Here is a 17546-nt window from a genome sequence, read left to right as displayed (position 1 = left end):
GATTAATATAATTATCATCATATATACTCCTGATACTGAACACAATTATAAAACTTACAGAGAAGAAATTTAAAACTGACTTCCAATTAATCTCACTGTACTTTATCTATCCATTACTTTATACCGCACAGTTACATATTTCTTATATAATTTCTTTTTACCTGCCTCTCTCTTTAACTGATTTAAAGATCAGTGATATTTAAATAGAGGTGCCTTTCCGTGCATTTGAAGGAAAGGTGTTGTAATAGCTTAATAATTTTTTAAAATATATTCAGTAGCAGAAGGCAGTGTTTTTTCCCTTTTCACTTTGTATTACACTAACCCACCAGTTTCAAAGTTGGGCTCAGAATAAAATTAACTGGTGTGCTCTTAAATCTCCTGGATGAGCCCATGGTAGCTTACTCCACACTCCCGTGCTTAAAAGCTTACGGCCCTTATTTTTTTATCAGGTGCTCTGCAGCGTGTTAAAACAGACACATGGATTAGAAATGGGGATGGGTCATAAATCAGTGCCTGCTTGGCATGCAGAAGGCAGCAAGTTCAGCGCCATGGCATCTCCAGTTAAAAACATCAGGTAGTAGGTGATGATGGAGAGCTCCTTTGCTGGAGACCCTGGGGAGCCACTGCCAGTCAGAGTAGGCAGTTCTGAGCTAGATGGACAGACAGGGCTGCGTGGCAAAATGGTTGTTAGTCATTCATGCCGTCGCCAAATTGGTGCACTTAATTGCACTGGGCGAACATTGGAAGGTTCAGGTTGGATTTTAAAAATGACTTAACTGAAGTACCGCTGCTCTTGACAGTCCTGAATAACGTTCTAATTGGGGGCATGGAGATCAGCTGATAAGTGGCTTAGCGGCTTAGAAAAGGGGGGGGGGGGAGGAAAAAAACCAGCAGGAACTCGCAAGACATTGTCGTCTTGCGAAGCAAGCCCATAGGAAATTCGTTTTGCCAAGCACCTCCAAAGCGGAAAACTCTTTCGTCTAGCGAGTTTTCCGTCTTGCGAGGCATTCGTCTTGCGGGGCACCACTGTAAAAGGGTCCCTCTCTTCTCTTCCCCACCCTCCCAGCTGCCTTCCTTTTCTGTGTGTGTGTTTGTTTCCCACCTGGCAACGCTGTGCAAATTTTTTTCCTGGAAATTTTTTCACCAGTTTCGGAAATAAGCGCTGAAGAGGAGGCAGGCCCACCTGCCACTCTGCTTGCCCTGCTGCCGTTCTCCCCACTTTTCCTTCTCCGTACCCCTGCCATCTAACCACTCTCAGGTGCTGGGACTGCCCAGGAGGGTGGAGGTGTGCAAGTAGCCCCTGTGGCAGTTCCCCTGGTTTAACGCACAAACACGGTCTCTCTGCCGGCTGCACAGGAGCAAACAGAGCTCAGTGGCGAAGCTCGTTGCTTTGCATACAGAAGACCCCCAGCTCCTGTCCTGCAGGCAGAATGATCAAGAAGCAGGTAGAAGCATCCATAGCCCAGTGGCAGGACATCTGTTCTGCATGCAGAAGGTTGCAGGCCCAGGACCCACCCACCCACCCTGGGCATCGGATGTGCTCCGGTCCTTCTTTAGGGCTTTGTGTTGGGCCATCTGTTTGGCCACTGTGGACTAGATGAGCCTGTGGCCTGATCAGGGTGTCTGTGTGTGATTCTCGCCTCCCCGTGCTGTTTTCCTGTGGATAATCCCCTCTTCCTCCCAATCACTGGCGTTCTCCCCATCAGAGAAAACAAGTGCCGTATTTTTCGCTCTATAAGACGCACCTTTTGCCTCCTGAAATGTAAGGGGAAGTGTGCGTCTTATGGAGCGAATGCAGGCTGCACAGCTATCCCAGAAGCCAGAACAGCAAGAGGGATTGCTGCGCAGTGAAAGCAGCGATCCCTCTTGCTGTTCTGGCTCCTGGGATTCAGAATATTTTTTTTCTTGTTTTCCTCCTCCAAAAACTGGTCTGGTGCATCTTATAGAGCGAAAAATACGGTATGTCATACATATTTTTTGCAGTGGGGCAAAGAGCAGTTTTGGAGAACGATCTGTGTTGAGAAAAGGATGTAGGGCCAAAACATTAGTCCTTCCCCTCTCTGCTTTAGTCCTAAACTAAGCTGGGCAACTGTGTCTGCTTTTTGCAGAGATTCAGAGAGAGGAGAGGTCTTCTCCTGAAGGATTTCCTTTGCCTGTCAAGTTTGTCCCTAAAAGTGTAAGCTAGGGAGCCTCCTGGTCCGGACTGGCTCACCCACAGGCTTCAGCTGACCTTCCCCATGCCGCCACTATTCTCTCTGCCTTGGGCTCCCAGCTGTCAACAATATTGAGGAATTTTACAGGCTACCTGACAAGGCTGTTACATGGATTTTCTCAATAATGTGTTGTGCACCACACTGAACACTCAAAAATAACTTCAGAAATCCTCATTATTACTATTATTGTTATTAGTTCAAAAGCCTATTCAGCTCAGTTCAAAGGGAGCCATAACAGATACCCAGGTCCGCTTGTTTTCTTTCTCCCTCCCCATCCCTTTTTCCTTTTGTGTTGTGTCTTTTTGATTGTAATCCTCAGGGCAGGAGCTATCTTGTTGTGTAAGCCATTTTGGGAGCCTTTTCAGCTGAAGAGCAGGGTGATCATGCTTTAAATAAATAAACAACAATGGGAAGGCGGTGAGAAGAGAGAAACTTCTTTTTAATAAAATGGGCAATTTTGTAAAAAAAAGAAAAGAAAACGAAGATTCTGCACTGACTATCCAAATAATTGACTTGTTCCCCCCTCTCTCTCTTTAAATTTGATTTTTCATTTAAGTTGGAAAACTTGATGCTGGATAAAGACGGGCACATAAAAATAACAGACTTTGGGCTCTGCAAAGAAGGGATCAAAGACGGAGCAACGATGAAGACTTTCTGTGGCACCCCGGAATACCTTGCACCAGAGGTACTCTTCATGCAGCCCTTGATTGTATCACCACAAGCAAGACTTCCTGTAAAAGAAAATAGAGCAGTTCATAAGGCATCGTGTGGGGGCTCCTCGTTTATGGGATGCTGTCCCCACGGAGGGTCTCCTGGTGCCTGTCTTTGGGCAACAGGCTAAAACATTCCTCTTCTCCCAGGTCTTTGGCTAATTAAACAAACTATGGTCTTTTAAACGGGGGTCGGGGGGTATTGTTTTTGTTTGCTATTATGATGCATATTTTTGTGGTTTTGTAAGGTAAGCTGCCCTGTGATCTTTGGATGAAGGGCTGTATAGCAATGTAAATAATAATAATAATAATAATAATAATAATAATAATAATAATAATAATAATAATAATAGAGACTGTTGGCCAGTGCTAGCAAACCACTTGCTGAAGCACCCCCCCCCCACTATTAGCAGGCCACTCACCTGTCAATCATGGGGTGTCATAATGATCCTGATAAGGATCTGACCCGTGAAGCCAAAAATGTTCCCCACAGTATGTTCCCCATAACTCAGGGGTCAGCAACCTTTTTCAGCCGTGGGCCGGACTATATTTTGGGGGGAAAATAGAGGAACAAATTCCTATGCCCCACAAATAACCCAGAGATGCATTTTAAATAAAAGGACACATTCTACTTGTGTAAAAACATGCTGATTCCCAGACCGTCCGCGGGCCGGATTGAGAAGGCGATTGGGCCACATCCGGCCCCCGGGCCTTAGCTTGCCCACCCCTGCCATAACCCAACACCCTGACCACTTCACTGGTTCCCTAAACCTGCAATGAGGGCAGAATCACAACATGGGGATGTTGAGACAGTGACAGAGATGTACAGGAAGTGCCTTGAGCTATGCTGGGAGTGCTAAGGACGGTTGTCGCTTTCCATCTCGGACAGTCTTTGTCCTCTGGTTTGCAATGTGTGCGTGTGTGTTAGGTTCTGCGCGGTCCTTTTTGCCACCCAGCGGGGCAGTTTAGCATTTGAGCAATCCGGAGAGCGTCCATGTGTGAGCGAGTTCCCTGCGTCCGTGAAGCCACTCACCCTTTCTTAAAAGAGAAAAGGAGCAGTGCTGCTGGCATCCCGGTCATCTGTTTGTAATCGGAGCCCGGCCTCGGAGCCTGTTTGTACAGTTGCTGCATAGTTGTTTTAGGGTCACACTGGAATTTGGGACATAGATGGCAGCAGCCGGCTTTGATGTGCCTGGTGCGTCGGTCGCTGAGGTGTTTACAGCTGTTGTGCCTTCTCTTGTAAATTCCACCCGTGCAGCTGTTCAGAGCTGTTGGCTCCTAACCTGACCAGCCACTTATTTTAAGTGAAATGACCTTTTTTGGCCTTCTGCTGACCCCCACCTACTGGCTGGAAAATAATTCCTTAAATACGAATAGAAAGATGTTGTTTTTGATGGTGGTGGCATCCGCCTGTCTCCGGAGACAGTGGAGGAGTGAGCCTTTGGGGGGTGAAGTCAAACCGGTGTGGGGTTGCAGCGCCTTCTGTGGCTGCAGAGACCGCTATGGGAGAGACACGTTTCAGTGGGGCAGATGAGGGCTTCCGGGGAATGGCCCCACAATGCTTCAGAGGTGCTAGAACTCTGTTTCAGTGAGTTCCGGCTGGGGGAAAAAGCCCTGGTCTCAGGAGACATTAAAGCAGTGCACCTTTGCAGGTGAAGTCAAACTGTTGGACAGTCCCATCGCCTTCTGTGGATGTAGAGGCCGATAGGGGGGAGACATGTTTTGTTGCAGCAGGGGCAGATGGAAGCGCCCAGTGGTGCTGCTGCGGATGCGCTCCAAATACAGACGTTCTGAACCGCAGGGATACCAAAGAAGGATGTTGAAAACATCAGAAGGGCCAGTTCTAGCTCGTTATTAAAGGCGGCGTAGAATTGCAGCAAAGCAGCCTGTCAGGTCTCCCAACCTTTACAGACCCGGGACGGAGACCGCAGCAAGGAGATGGCTTGTCCTGTATACACAAAGCAGCACATGTCAATTTGTCTTGAGACTTCCCATCCCTTCACCTGCCCAGAGGAGGGCATAGGCTGCAGATACTCAAGTCTTAACAGATAGCTCCCCTTTCTGGGCTTAGAGCCCAGCACCCAAAGCCCTCAGATAAAGGTATAACATCAACTCAAGCCAATTTTCTTACATCAAAGCAAATTAATGAGAGTCCACTGCTGCAACAACTACCAGTTAATTGTGGGGTTCTCTTGACTATCAAGATGGCATTTGCAGAGCTTCCTAACATCTCACCTTTGGTTCAACACCAATTTTTTTAACATGTGTAGAATAACATTTTTATATGGCATGATCAGAAACTTTTCCCCTTCTCCTCCTGTTGTTATGTATTGCATTTATATACCACCTTTCCTTCAAGGAGCTCAGGGTGGCTAATAATAATAATAATAATAATAATAATAATAATAATAATAATAATAATAATAATATTTATTTATACCCCACCCTCCCCAGCCAAGACCAGGCCCAGGGCGGCTAACACCAGGTATAAAAACAATTAATTAAGATACAACTTAAAAACAAGATTAAAATACAATATTAAAGTTGTATATATAGTTCTCCTTCTCCTCCTTGTATCTTCACAACAGCCCTGTGAGGTACGTTAGCCTGAGAGTGAGTGACTGACCCAAGTTCACCCGGTGAACTCCATGGCTGGAAAATCTTGAACCCTGGTTTCCCAGGACCTCTAACCACTACACCACACTGGCTTTCGTTCTAGGGGTGTCTTTTATTCCTTCCCTACCCTGGAGGTCCTGCAGATTCTCTTCAGAACACAGGACAATAGCTCTCTCCCTGTACCTGGCTACTGTAATGCTCTACGAGTAAATCAGCTTTACCAGAGAGACTCTGACCCACCTAACTGAAGAAGCTGTTGTAAAATATCCTAGCCGGTAAAATTTGGGCACAAGTAATAAATAAAGGCACCGAAATCTACTTTGTCCATTTCAAAACTTCATTTTGCAGACGCGCCAAAAAGAAAACAGCAGCATTGTTAGCGCACATTAGCAATAGAATAGAATGCAGTTGTAACTTTAAATGTATATATTAAAGTAGGTGATGCATATGTCCCAAGTACAGATGTGATTGATGACTACAAGTTGTGCATTCAAACATAGAAAGGGGTTGTGAGAGCTTCAGTCCCACTGAGTGGCAAAAGATGGGCATTTGTCCTTCCAACCTCAAAGTCTCTTTGCAATTATAGCAGCTTGGAGGGCCCACTTTTGTCGTCACTTGTTTTTTAAAAACAACGACTTGATTGCTTTTTCTCTCCTTTCTGAGTCCAGTAGTGGTCCTGACACACTTCTGAGGACGCCACTGGGAGTGCAGCAGGGTCTAGATGCACTTCCAAACCTCTCTTTTCTTTCCCACTAACCCGACAGCAGGGATGCGGGTGGCGCTGTGGGTTAAACCACAGAGCCGAGGACTTGCCTATCAGGAGGTCGGCGGTTCGAATCCCTGCGACCGGATGAGCTCCTGTTGCTCAGTCCCTGCTCCTGCCAACCTAGCAGTTTGAAAGCACGTCAAAGTGCAAGTAGATAAATAGGTACCGCTCCAGCGGGAAGGTAAACGGCGTTTCCGTGCGCTGCTCTGGTTCACCAGAAGCGGCTTAGTCATGCTGGCCACATGACCCAGAAGCTGTACGCCGGCTCCCTCGGCCAATAAAGCGAGATGAGCGCTGCAACCCAAGAGTCGGCCACGACTGGACCTAATGGTCAAGGGTCCCTTTACCTTTTTAACCCGACAGCAATGGGAGGGGAGGTCTCAGTGCAATTATTCTTTTTGTCCCTGCTGCAATGGCAGCATCTCGGGAACCCTGGGCATAGGCCTTGCAAGAACTCTTCTTGGGCCTCACCAAAAGAGAACAGCCTCCCTCTCCTATTCTCTCCTCTCGCTGCACAGCTCAGTTGGTAGGCAATGAGACTCTTAATCTCAGGGTTGTGGGTTCGAGTCCCACATTGGGCAAAAGATTCCTGCTTTGTGCGGGGCTGGACTAGATGACCCTCGTGGTCCCTTCCAGCTTTACAATTCTGTGATTCTGTGAATCTCCCGCAATAGCAAAGTCTCTGCTCTTGTTTGCAGCTGCCCCAAGGGGGCCTTGAGAAGTGTGGACAGAAAGTGCTGTCAGGAAAGGGCACCTCTGCATTGTCACACAGTCCCGCGTGCGAAGCCTCCCCAAAGCGCCCCCCCCGTGCCCCCGCCCTTGTCGCGGTTGCTCGTAAAGGATGATGAGGCTGGCTCCTGGAATCCTGGCAGACGAGGCAGCTGTGTTGGTCTTCTACATATATGGGGGCAGCTGCAGAGCCAGCTGTCGCTTGGTGCGAATCATACGGCAAGAGACAGGCTGGAAATAGACCTGCGTGGGGTAACCCAATACCTGGCAGCCTCTGGCTTTTCGCTGCAGGCTGACTTCCAGCTTCCAGTGTCCTACCCCCACCCCCACCCTCAGAGCAGAGTACTGAACAGTTAGCAGGCTCTAGACTCGCAGGGGTGTCCACACTTTTCCCAAAGAGGGCCAGATTTGATGAAGTGAACGTGCGTGAGGGCCGAGGGCCGACCAAAGTTGTTGGGACTTTTTTTAGGATTGATTTTGTTTACAAGTTTGCCTTAAAGTTGCTGAGCTTTTTTTAGGATTGATATTGTTGAGCTTTTGGGGGGGACTTTCCCCCTCACAGTTGCCCACAGGGGCCGGGATGAACCGGCCGGCGGGCCACGTTAGGCCCCCGAAGTGGACTTTGGACATGCCTGCGAGTCTAGAGGGAGAAGAGCAAACTCTCTAATGTTAGGTTTTTCTCTCTCTGCATCATCGTTCAGCTCTCTCCACAATCTCTGAGCTTATGGAAGGCACTTCAGTATGCCTTAGGCATGACCAGTTCTGTGTGTCGGTTTGTTTATTGCACACATGTCCGACTTTTCCTCCTAGGAGCTCAGCGTGGTTGGTCCTTCCCATTTTATCTCCACAACAACCCTGAGAGGTAGTCTCAAGGTGAGAGGCAGTGGCTGACCCAGGGTCTCACCCAGTGAGCATCACGGCCGAGTCGAGAATTGAATTTGCAGGTCCTGGTCCAACACTCTCTAACCCAGGGAAGGAGAACGTGAGGCCCTCCAGAAATTACTGAACTACAACTCCCATTGTTACTGGCCGCCGGCTGCGGCTGGTGGGAGTTGTAGTTCAGCAAGATCTGGAGGACCGAAGGTTCCTCACCCCAGACATTTAAAAATGGCTCTATTCTACTACAGTGGTACCTCAGGTTACATACACTTCCGGTTACATACGCTTCAGGTTACAGACTCCGCTAACCCAGAAATAGTACCTCGGGTTAAGAACTTTGCTTCAGGATGGGAACAGAAATCGTGCTCCGGCGGCGCGGCGGTAGCAGGAGGCCCCATTAGCTAAAGTGGTACCTCAGGTTAAGAACAGTTTCAGGTTAAAAACGGACCTCGGGAACAAATTAAGTACGTAACCAGAGGTACCAATGTACCGCCAGTAGGAAGAGGGCATTGAAAAGATAGGCTTCCTTTATTTTTATATTGCATTATTTGTAATTCCCGTGTTGTGGGGAGGCTGGACTAGATGACTGATTCCATCCGTCTACATGACTATTTGTACTTGCTTTTTACATTCATAAATCACTTTCTGCCAGTGCTCTCAAGGTGGTTTAAAAGAAAGAGGTATTCCATAAAATTACATGATGGTTAAAATGTCCAGGTACGAGGAGGGCGAACCAAGTGGCGCGGAGCCTCCTCTGAGGCGATGGAGTGATCCTCACTGTCTCTCTCTTGAGATGCAGCCCAGTGGAAAGGCTCACAGCAGAGTCGCTTCTGGGTGAGGGAGGCCAAATTGCGGTTGTTCTTGGCCAGCCTTTTAAACAGAAGAACAAGAACTGCCTTAACAGCAAAAGTGTTAGAACTGTAAAAACCTCTGCAGCAATCCTGCTGCGTAATTTATTGCACAGTGCATATCGGTAGCAATAACAATAAGGCAGTCGTTCTTAGGGGGTTGGGAGCATGTTGTGAGTTTGCACCCTCTGTTGTTTCATTGCACACCAGAATGCGCTCATCCCATCCCCTGTAATTCCTCCCCCACCTAAACACGCAAAGTTTTCAAACTGCTCTTCATAACACTTGATCTCTTCTGTTTGTTTGTTTTTGCTCATCCGCATGTCTTTCTTTGTGTGGGGTAGGGGAGAGGGGTACTTTTCCTAACTCTGTTGTGAGATGTTGTTGTTTTTATGCTGGGTATTGTGACTGTATGTGTGGTTTCCCCGACCCCCAGTGTTGAAACCTCATAGATTTCTGTTTATGTTTCAGATGGGTGGAATTTACAAGACAATTTCTAACGAAGTTCTTAGCGTGCATTTAAAAACAAACAAATCGGTTAATAGTTCCCAGTTGTGGGTGGGTGGGGGCACAACTGTCAACAAAATAGTTAAAGGTCTGGAGTAGTATCTCTGGCCAGTTGGGTTAAAATGCTCTCAAGTACCATTGTGACAATGGAACTTGTCAAAGCTTTGAAGTACTTCAGTGATTCTTTCGTATAATGGCAACACTAAATCCCTTCATCTGGTGCAAAACAATCTCCATTTCTATACTTATTCCTGTGCATCTACCCATATTTTAAGTACTGGCTTCATTGCCCATCATGATAAACCCTTTCATCCATTTCTTTTCCCATTAGAGTAACCTCTTTTTGCATATGCGTAAACATATGGACTGCCTTGGGTACCAGGTTTCTGTTATGCCCTTCCAGATGCTGTTGGCCTCAAACTCCCATTACTCCCAGGCAGCATGTCCGGAGATCAGGGATGATGGAAGCTCATAGGATCATAGAATTCTAGAGTTGGAAGGGATCCCAAGGGTCATCTAGTCCAACCCGCTGCAATGTAGGAATCTCAACTAAAGCATCCAGGACAGATGGCCACCCAACCTCTGCTTAAAAACCTCCAAGGAAGGAGAGTCCGTCACCTCCCAAGGGAGACCATTTCATTGTCAAACAGCTCTTCCCCTCAGAAAGTTCTTCCTGATGTTTAGTCAGAATCTCCTTTCGTGTCATTGGAAACCATTGGTTTGGATCCTACCCTCCAGAGCAGGAAAAAACAAGCCTGCTCCATCTTCCATGTGACAACCCTTTAGATATTTGAAGATGGCTATCATGTCTCCTCTTTTTCCATGCTAAACATGCCCAAACAATCCTTGTAAGGCTTGGTTTCCAGACCCTTGGTCATCTTGGTTGCCCTCCTCTGCTTGTCAACATCCTTCTTAAATTGTGCTGCCCAGAATTGGACACAGTATTCCAAGTGTGGTACCTGACCAAGGTAGAATAGAATGGTACTATTGCTTCCCTTGACCTGGACACTAGACTTTTGCAGCCTAGAATAGCACTAGCCCTTTTTTGCTGCTGCCTGCCTCACCCTGTGGACTCAGGTTAAGCTTGGGTCTTACTAAGACCCCATGGGAGGTGGGGAGAAGGTTCCTTATCCCTGGTCTGAATGGATGCTGTGCAGGAAACAAAAGGCCAGCAGGCTGTTACAGGACAGGAATTCCTTCCTTCTGCTTATCTGACCCATGGATGAGTCAGACTTGCCATTGACATAAAGCTCTGGCCTTCTTGCAGGTGCTGGAGGACAACGACTACGGCCGTGCGGTGGATTGGTGGGGCTTAGGAGTCGTCATGTACGAAATGATGTGCGGCCGGCTCCCTTTCTACAACCAGGACCACGAGAAACTCTTCGAGCTCATTCTCAGCGAAGAGATCCGGTTCCCACGCACGTTATCGCCCGAAGCAAAGTCGCTTCTGTCGGGCTTGCTGAAGAAGGATCCGAAGCAAAGGTGAGGCTTTGGCATTCCTGGTCTTCTGATTCAGGCGGCTCCCAAGCCCCGTATTCCCGGAGGCAGATTCAGGGCAGGTCAAAGGAAGTGCTTCTTCTCAGAAGGCGTAGTTAAAGTAAGATGGACACACACAGTCCATTGTTAAACTGCCCCCCACAGGAGGCAAGGATAACCAGCAACTTGGATGGCTTTTGAAAAGGATGGTGCAAATTAGAGGGGGAGAGGGCTATCTAATGGCTACTAGCCTTGCACACCTTTGAAAGACAGTGGCTAGGAATCTCAGGTAGGAAGAGTCTTGCTGCTGTGCTCAAGTAAGTCCTGCTTGTGGATTTGCCATGGGCATCTGGCTGGCCACTGTGAGAACAGAATGCTGAACTAGTTAGTAGGGCTGGGCGATATATCAATATACAGTGGTGCCCCGCAAGACGAATGCCTCGCAAGATGAAAAACCCGCTAGACGAAAGGGTTTTCCGTTTTTGCGTTGCTTCACTAGACGAATTTCCCTATGGGCTTGCTTCGTAAGACGAAAAAGTCTTGCGAGTCTTGCCATTTTTTTTCGCTCCCCCCCCCCTTTCCTAAGCCGCTAATAGCCTTTTAGCCACTAAGCCTTTAATAGCCGCTAAACTGCTAATAGCGCTAATCCGCTAAGCCACTAATAGGGCTGCTTCGCAAGACGAAAAAACCGCTAGACGAAGAGACTCGCGGAACGGATTATTTTCATCTTGCGAGGCACCACTGTACCGTATTTTTGCTCTATAAGATGCACCTTTCCCCTCCTAAAAAGTAAGGGGAAATGTGTGTGCGTCTTATGGAGTGAATGCAGACGGGAGGCTCTGCTCAGCGCTCCCTTTAAAGAGGGAAAAGCCCCCAAGAGCCGCACACACGCTCCACACGCTCTTTAAAGGGAGCGCGGCTCTTGGGGGAGCCTTCATCCCCCTGCCCGGGAGAGGCTGCGTGCGGCTATCCCATAAGCCAGCACAGCAAGAGGCTATCCCACAAGCCAGATCCCTCTTGCTGTTCTGGCTTCTGGGATTCAGAATGTTGTTTTTCTTGTTTTCCTCCTCCAAAAACTAGGTGCGTCTTATGGTCTGGTGCGTCTTATAGAGCGCAAAATACGATATCATCCCAAACTGGTTTGAAGTCCATATCGTGATATCGGCATCGTAATTCCTGACATGGCAATGTATCGCGAAGCATGTGGTGTGTGTGTGTTATGCAAAAATCACAATGTGGGGGGAACTGTGAAGCCAGCCGATGCCTCTCTCGATTCCTGCAGCCCCTGTTAACTCTGCCAGCTCAGCTCTCCCCGGCCTCATGCCGGGGGCAGCAAATCACAAGAGCAGGCGCCAGCAAAAACCACAGTGTGGGGAAAACCGTGAAGCCAACCGATGCCCCTTCATAGCTCCATCCTTATTTCAGACTTCAGGGTGGATCACACTGTTTAGCTGTTGATATGTCGTGATGCTGAAAACCAGATACCGCCCAGCCGTACTGGATAGGCCATTGTGCTCTTTGTTCTCCTGTGCTCTCCTGGTGTGAGTCAGTTCTAGTGCTGTTATTTTCTGGCTTGTTTAAGTCAGAGTTCCCCTTTGTGCCTAGAGCATCCTCTAAAATGAGCAGTGAAACGCCTTCTGTGTCATCCCAGTGTCCGAATGTGGGGAAATGGAACATCACAGAGCAAGTAAAGATTACAAAGCGCTTCTTCCTTTTCCCCCACCCACCCACAAAAAAATATCCACTCTGGAGACTACGCTGCAGTTCAGGATGATTATTTGACCTGGTTTCAAAGCTGTTGAATGTTTTTATGTGAAATGCATGCTTAAGAGTCTTTTTTGTTTAGGCAAGCCTGTCCAGGCATGTAGTTATTAATGTGTTTTATCCTTTTCTCGCTGTTCATTTTAATTCTTTTTAAATGCATTTGAATTGCTTTTAACTGATAATTTTAATAACATCGTTTAAACTGTTTAGAAGTTTTTATTACAGGCTTCTTTATTAGAGGTTTACTAGAGGGTTATTCAGAGGTGGTATATAAATTTTATTAAATAAATAAGTGGCGCGATCAGCATGCAAGGTTGCGCAGGGCCTACTTGGTAGAGGCACCATCCCTGTCCACACACTTCTGCATTGTCACTTAGCAACAAGTCATTTTTGCAAAGGCCAAATGAGTAACCATTATAAAACCACGTATAAACACAAAACGTTTGCACCGTGCTAAAGTGGCGCTGGTATTTTTCTCCCCACAGGTTAGGCGGTGGACAGGATGACGCCAAGGAGATTATGCAACACAAATTTTTTGCTGGCATCGTATGGCAAGATGTGTATGAAAAAAAGGTATTCAGAGTTTTGCATGTTGGAAGATGTGATTTGTTGGTGCTTCACAGCTGGAGGCAGTAATGTAAACCAGTAAACCAAGGATTGGGAACCGGATGGTGTGTCCCCCCTTCCTCATAACCCATGGCTTTGCTAGTGTGGCTCTCTGCCACCCTCTAGTGTTCAACACCCACACAAGTTTATAGCTGGTGTGGCTGTCTGTTAGCCGATCAAAATGGGCTCTTTTTTTGGCTCACAAATGGGCTTTTTTGGCTCACGTAGTGACGGCTGTTGGATTCAGCGGCCTTGAGGATGGTTCCTTGATTAACATTTCACTGAATGTTGCTGTCAGCATGGACGTTTCCAAGTATCATGCCATTCAGGTTAATTAAAAAGGCCTTGTGCAATCAGATGGGAAAGATGGTTTACAGTTGCATTTGCCCCCTGTGTGTCAGCATCTTCCTCCTGTCCCTGTTCAGAGCCCATAAAACTTCCCAGAGCTTATCCTGCTTCCCTTGTCTCCAAGCTTCTTACAGAGAAAAACGGAAGGGGTGACACGGGTTCAGTTAGTGCCAGTCATGCCATCATTTACCTCCATTTCCGCTATGCATCTTTAAAAAAAAACCTGGCTCTTGTTGCATTTTTTGAATGTTTCACTTGGAATTTAAACACTTTAATAGCTTAAGTCTATCTGCTTTTTCCCCTGGTCACTGCCCTGCGGGAGTTTTCGCACTGCTGTGCTGTAGAGCTAAAGGCCAATCTTTGTGCATCTTTACATAGCATGCTTCAGGTTGAAGCCTTAATATTTTTAAGCTTTAATATTTTTCGCAGCCGACCATTCTGGCAGACCAGAATATTTTTGCAACGGATTGTTGTCTCCCCTGCCACCACCCCCAACTCCACGTTCACACAAGAACTCCTAGTTCAGCTGCATTGTGTAAGCAGATATGGGGGGTGTCTCCATTGCTTGGACTTTGGAAAGGCCTTTGCTCAACTTCCTGGGTACCAATAGACTCCCATGTAGGTAACCTGTGACGCACCATGGAACCAAAATTTCAGCTGTCTTGTTTTCTGCTTCCTGGTTGATGCCTTGTCATTATGAATTCAGATCAAGCCCTGCTGGCTCTCAGGTTGCGTTGGGAAGTGGTCCAGCATTTTTATGAGTACGGAAAGTACTCTTATTCCATGCATGCAGGCATGCACAATCAACAGAATTATAATGGCAGAATTCCCTCTCCCCCCCCCAAGAAACCCCCCTTCTTATTGACCTTTTGTGTCAACACAAGGGGGCTTGTGAAGAAGGCGCAGCAGAGACTGTACTTTTTGAGAATTCTAAGGAAAAACCATCTTCCGCAGAAACTGCTGCTTGCCTTCTATCACTGTGCCATTGAGAGCATGCTCACTTATGGCATATGTGTGTGGTACGGAAGCTGTACTACCCGGGACAGGTTGGGGTTGTGCAGAGTTGTTAAGGCAGCAGAGAGCATTGTTGGCTGCCCACTCTCCACCTTAGAGCAGATTTATGCCACAAGGTGCCATAGGAAGGCACTGGACATAGTAAAAGATCCATCGCATCCTGGTCACTGTCTCTTCGAGCTCCTGCCGTCGGGACGGAGATACAGGACGATGAAGACAAGAACGAGCCGTCTTAAGAACAGCTTCTTCCCCAGAGCGATCTCGGCCCTGAATGGGAAGCCCGGACTTTGAAAGTCATCTAATCTTCCTTGCTGTATTATACTGTATTGTTTAATTAGTGTTTTTATGGCGCAGTCAAGTAATTTCGTTGTCCCCAAAGGGGGCAATGACAATAAAGATGATATTATTATTATTATTATTATTATTATTATTATTATTATTTATTTTCTTAACACTTAATAGTGGTGGATCAGCTTTATCTTCTTCTGCATAGGCTTCTTCTCTTTTCCCCCATCTGATGCCAATACTGTTTTCATCCTGGAGTGGCTGACCACTGGCCCTCCGGATATCGCTGAACTGCAACTCCCATCAGCCCCAGCCAGCATGGCTGGTGCTCAAGAGAGGGTGGGGGTTGCAGCCCAGCAATCTTGGAGGCCCACAGGTTCTCCATCCCTGCCAGCCCCCACTAGCCGTAGGCGGGACTACCACTGGTGAGAAACAATGTTGTTTGACTCCAAGTCCCATCAGCCCCTGCCAACATGGCCAGTGGTCAGGGATGATGGGAGTTGTAGTCTGGAAGGCACCACATTGGCTACTCTTGGCTTAGCATTATGTTATAAATGGACCCGTATGGCCTGCGCTGGGACACAGCAGTGTCATGTGAGCAGGTGGTTATGTATAAACTAGTTCCGCTGTTTTCTAAAACTGACAGTATAATCACTTGGCTTTTTGCCCCTAGAACGTGCGCATCATCACCTTGTTTCCCATCGCTTCGGATTGTGAATTAAAACAAAACAAAAAAGTTAAAACAACATAGATGTATTTAAATGGGTCAGCACCACGCTTTAAGGTCCATTTGTCTGCTCTGGGGGGGTCTTGCGCTCTAAACGACCCACCCATTCTCTCAAGTCCAGTACACCAGGCAATCATTTAGAAAGTGGGTGAAAAGCCAGATCAGGTGCCAGAACTACATTATGCTAAGTGAAATCAGCAGTTAGCCATTTTTAAAGGAGCGAAACCACACACACACACACACCCGCCGATGGTAGGGTGGTAAATTTTGATGCCTTTGCTTCTCTTCCTTTCTTCCAGCTCATACCACCATTTAAACCGCAGGTGACATCTGAAACGGACACGCGCTACTTTGATGAAGAATTCACAGCACAGATGATCACTATCACTCCTCCTGATCAAGGTAAAAACTGCTGCGGTTGTCATTATAAAGACTTACATCACTCTATATCACCAGGTTTGTCTTAATGAAAGGATTGCCTGCACTGACAGGGATTCAGTCAGTATCTCCCAGAAAGCAAAGACTTAAATCTGGTTATCTGTAGTTTTATCGAAAGCACTGCAGATCCGAGGGTTGGGTACCTCTGGCTTGTAGGCCAATTTCAGCCCACCAGGGGGTCCATGAGGTCTCAACGTCAGCCCAATGGTTGAGAGTGGTTCAGATGACAAGTGGAGGAGAGGAGGAGGATGCTAAATTATGCACACCTTTCCCCAAGCAAGTCAGCCATGATTTAACCCCCACCTCCTTAGCTGAGCAGGATCCCATGCAAACCTGTTCCTGATTCAAGAAGGATATTGCATGGAAATCCCCTACAAAAATAAAGGTTTTTCAACCAGCTCATGTTTGAACCTCTGGTTTTACGAAGTCCAAACAGGAATGCTGGGCTGGTTGAAAGTTGTTCTGCAGGCTTCCTTCTTTAAACTTCGTTCGGCTTCACCTGCCTGTTCCCAACTCCCATCTGCTCCAGCCAGCATGGCCAAGAGCCATGGATGATGGAAGTGCCCTGTGAGGGTCACCAGTTCCCCATTCCTTCCATTATACTTGCCTCTCTCTTCCCCCCTCGTTGGCTAGACAACCTGTGTAGACTTAGCTTCTTGAGACAGGGAGCCACAGTGCGTGCGTTCTGAAGTTACCCAGGAAACTAGGAGTGGACAAAAGATAGAACAAGAGCTACTTGGAGATCACTAGGAGGTTTGAAGTAGACGGACAAAGTGTTTCTGAATCCTAACAATTGCAACCACAAAACTCCTTTTTGCAACTCTATTAGGCTTCTAAGGTAAAGAAACGTTAGGAGCATAGGAAGCTGCCTTGGACCAAGTCAAAACATTGGTCCATCTTCCTCAGTGTTGTGTACACTGAATGACAGCATCTCTCTCAGGTTTCAGGCAAGGGGTGGCTCCTGGGGATGGCACAGATTGGACCTGGGACTTTTCTGCATAAAGCCCCTAACCTGGAGCTAACTCCTGTGTGAAAGGACTGTGAGCTCAGTTTAGTTTAATGATTCCCAGCTCAGAATCTGCTCAGAGGCACCCTGTTCTTTAATTGTAACACAACATATCTTTTTGCATCTAGCTCTGGTTAGTAGGTCTTGGGTAACCAAAACAAAGTACAGATAGGTAGCCGTGTTGGTCTACCATAGTCAAAATAAAAAAATTCCTTCCAGTAGCACCTTAAAGACCAACTAAGTTAGCTTTCGTGTGCATGCACACTTCTTCAGATACACTGAAACAGAAGTTGCCAGATCCTTCTATATAGTGAGAAGGTGGGGAGGGGTATTACTCAGAAGGGTGGTGGGAATGGGAGATTGGCAGATAGCTGAGATGAGCCTGTTGACGACTCTTAACGACTGCAATAGGTCTTACAGGAAAAGGCAAGGGGAGAGAAGGTGAGAAATGGCTTAGTCATGTATAATGAGATAAGAATCCAATGTCTCTGTTCAGACCAGGTCTCTCCATGGTTTTAAGTTTGGTAATGAGTTGCAATTCAGCAGCTTCTCTTTCCAGTCTATTTCTGAAATTCCTTTGTAGTAAAACAGCTACTTTGAGATCTTGTATAGAA

General features: G+C 47.1%; 1 protein-coding gene across 2 annotated transcripts in view; it reads left to right on the top strand.

The window, feature by feature from the left end:
* The window catches only part of AKT1 (AKT serine/threonine kinase 1), a 125876-nt gene that overhangs the window by 105937 nt on the left and 2393 nt on the right, over window positions 1–17546 (top strand). For both annotated transcript variants that reach the window (XM_082218412.1, XM_082218411.1), the window contains exons 10-13: window positions 2770–2898; window positions 10536–10750; window positions 12994–13081; window positions 15788–15890. In XM_082218412.1, coding sequence (XP_082074538.1) covers window positions 2770–2898; window positions 10536–10750; window positions 12994–13081; window positions 15788–15890 — 535 coding nt within the window. The remainder of the gene's footprint in view (window positions 1–2769; window positions 2899–10535; window positions 10751–12993; window positions 13082–15787; window positions 15891–17546) is intronic.

Source organism: Podarcis vaucheri (genome assembly GCF_965113315.1).
Source record: "Podarcis vaucheri genome assembly, chromosome: 1".
Taxonomy (NCBI): Eukaryota; Metazoa; Chordata; class Lepidosauria; order Squamata; family Lacertidae; genus Podarcis; species Podarcis vaucheri.
This window is presented reverse-complemented; position numbering and strand designations above follow the sequence as displayed.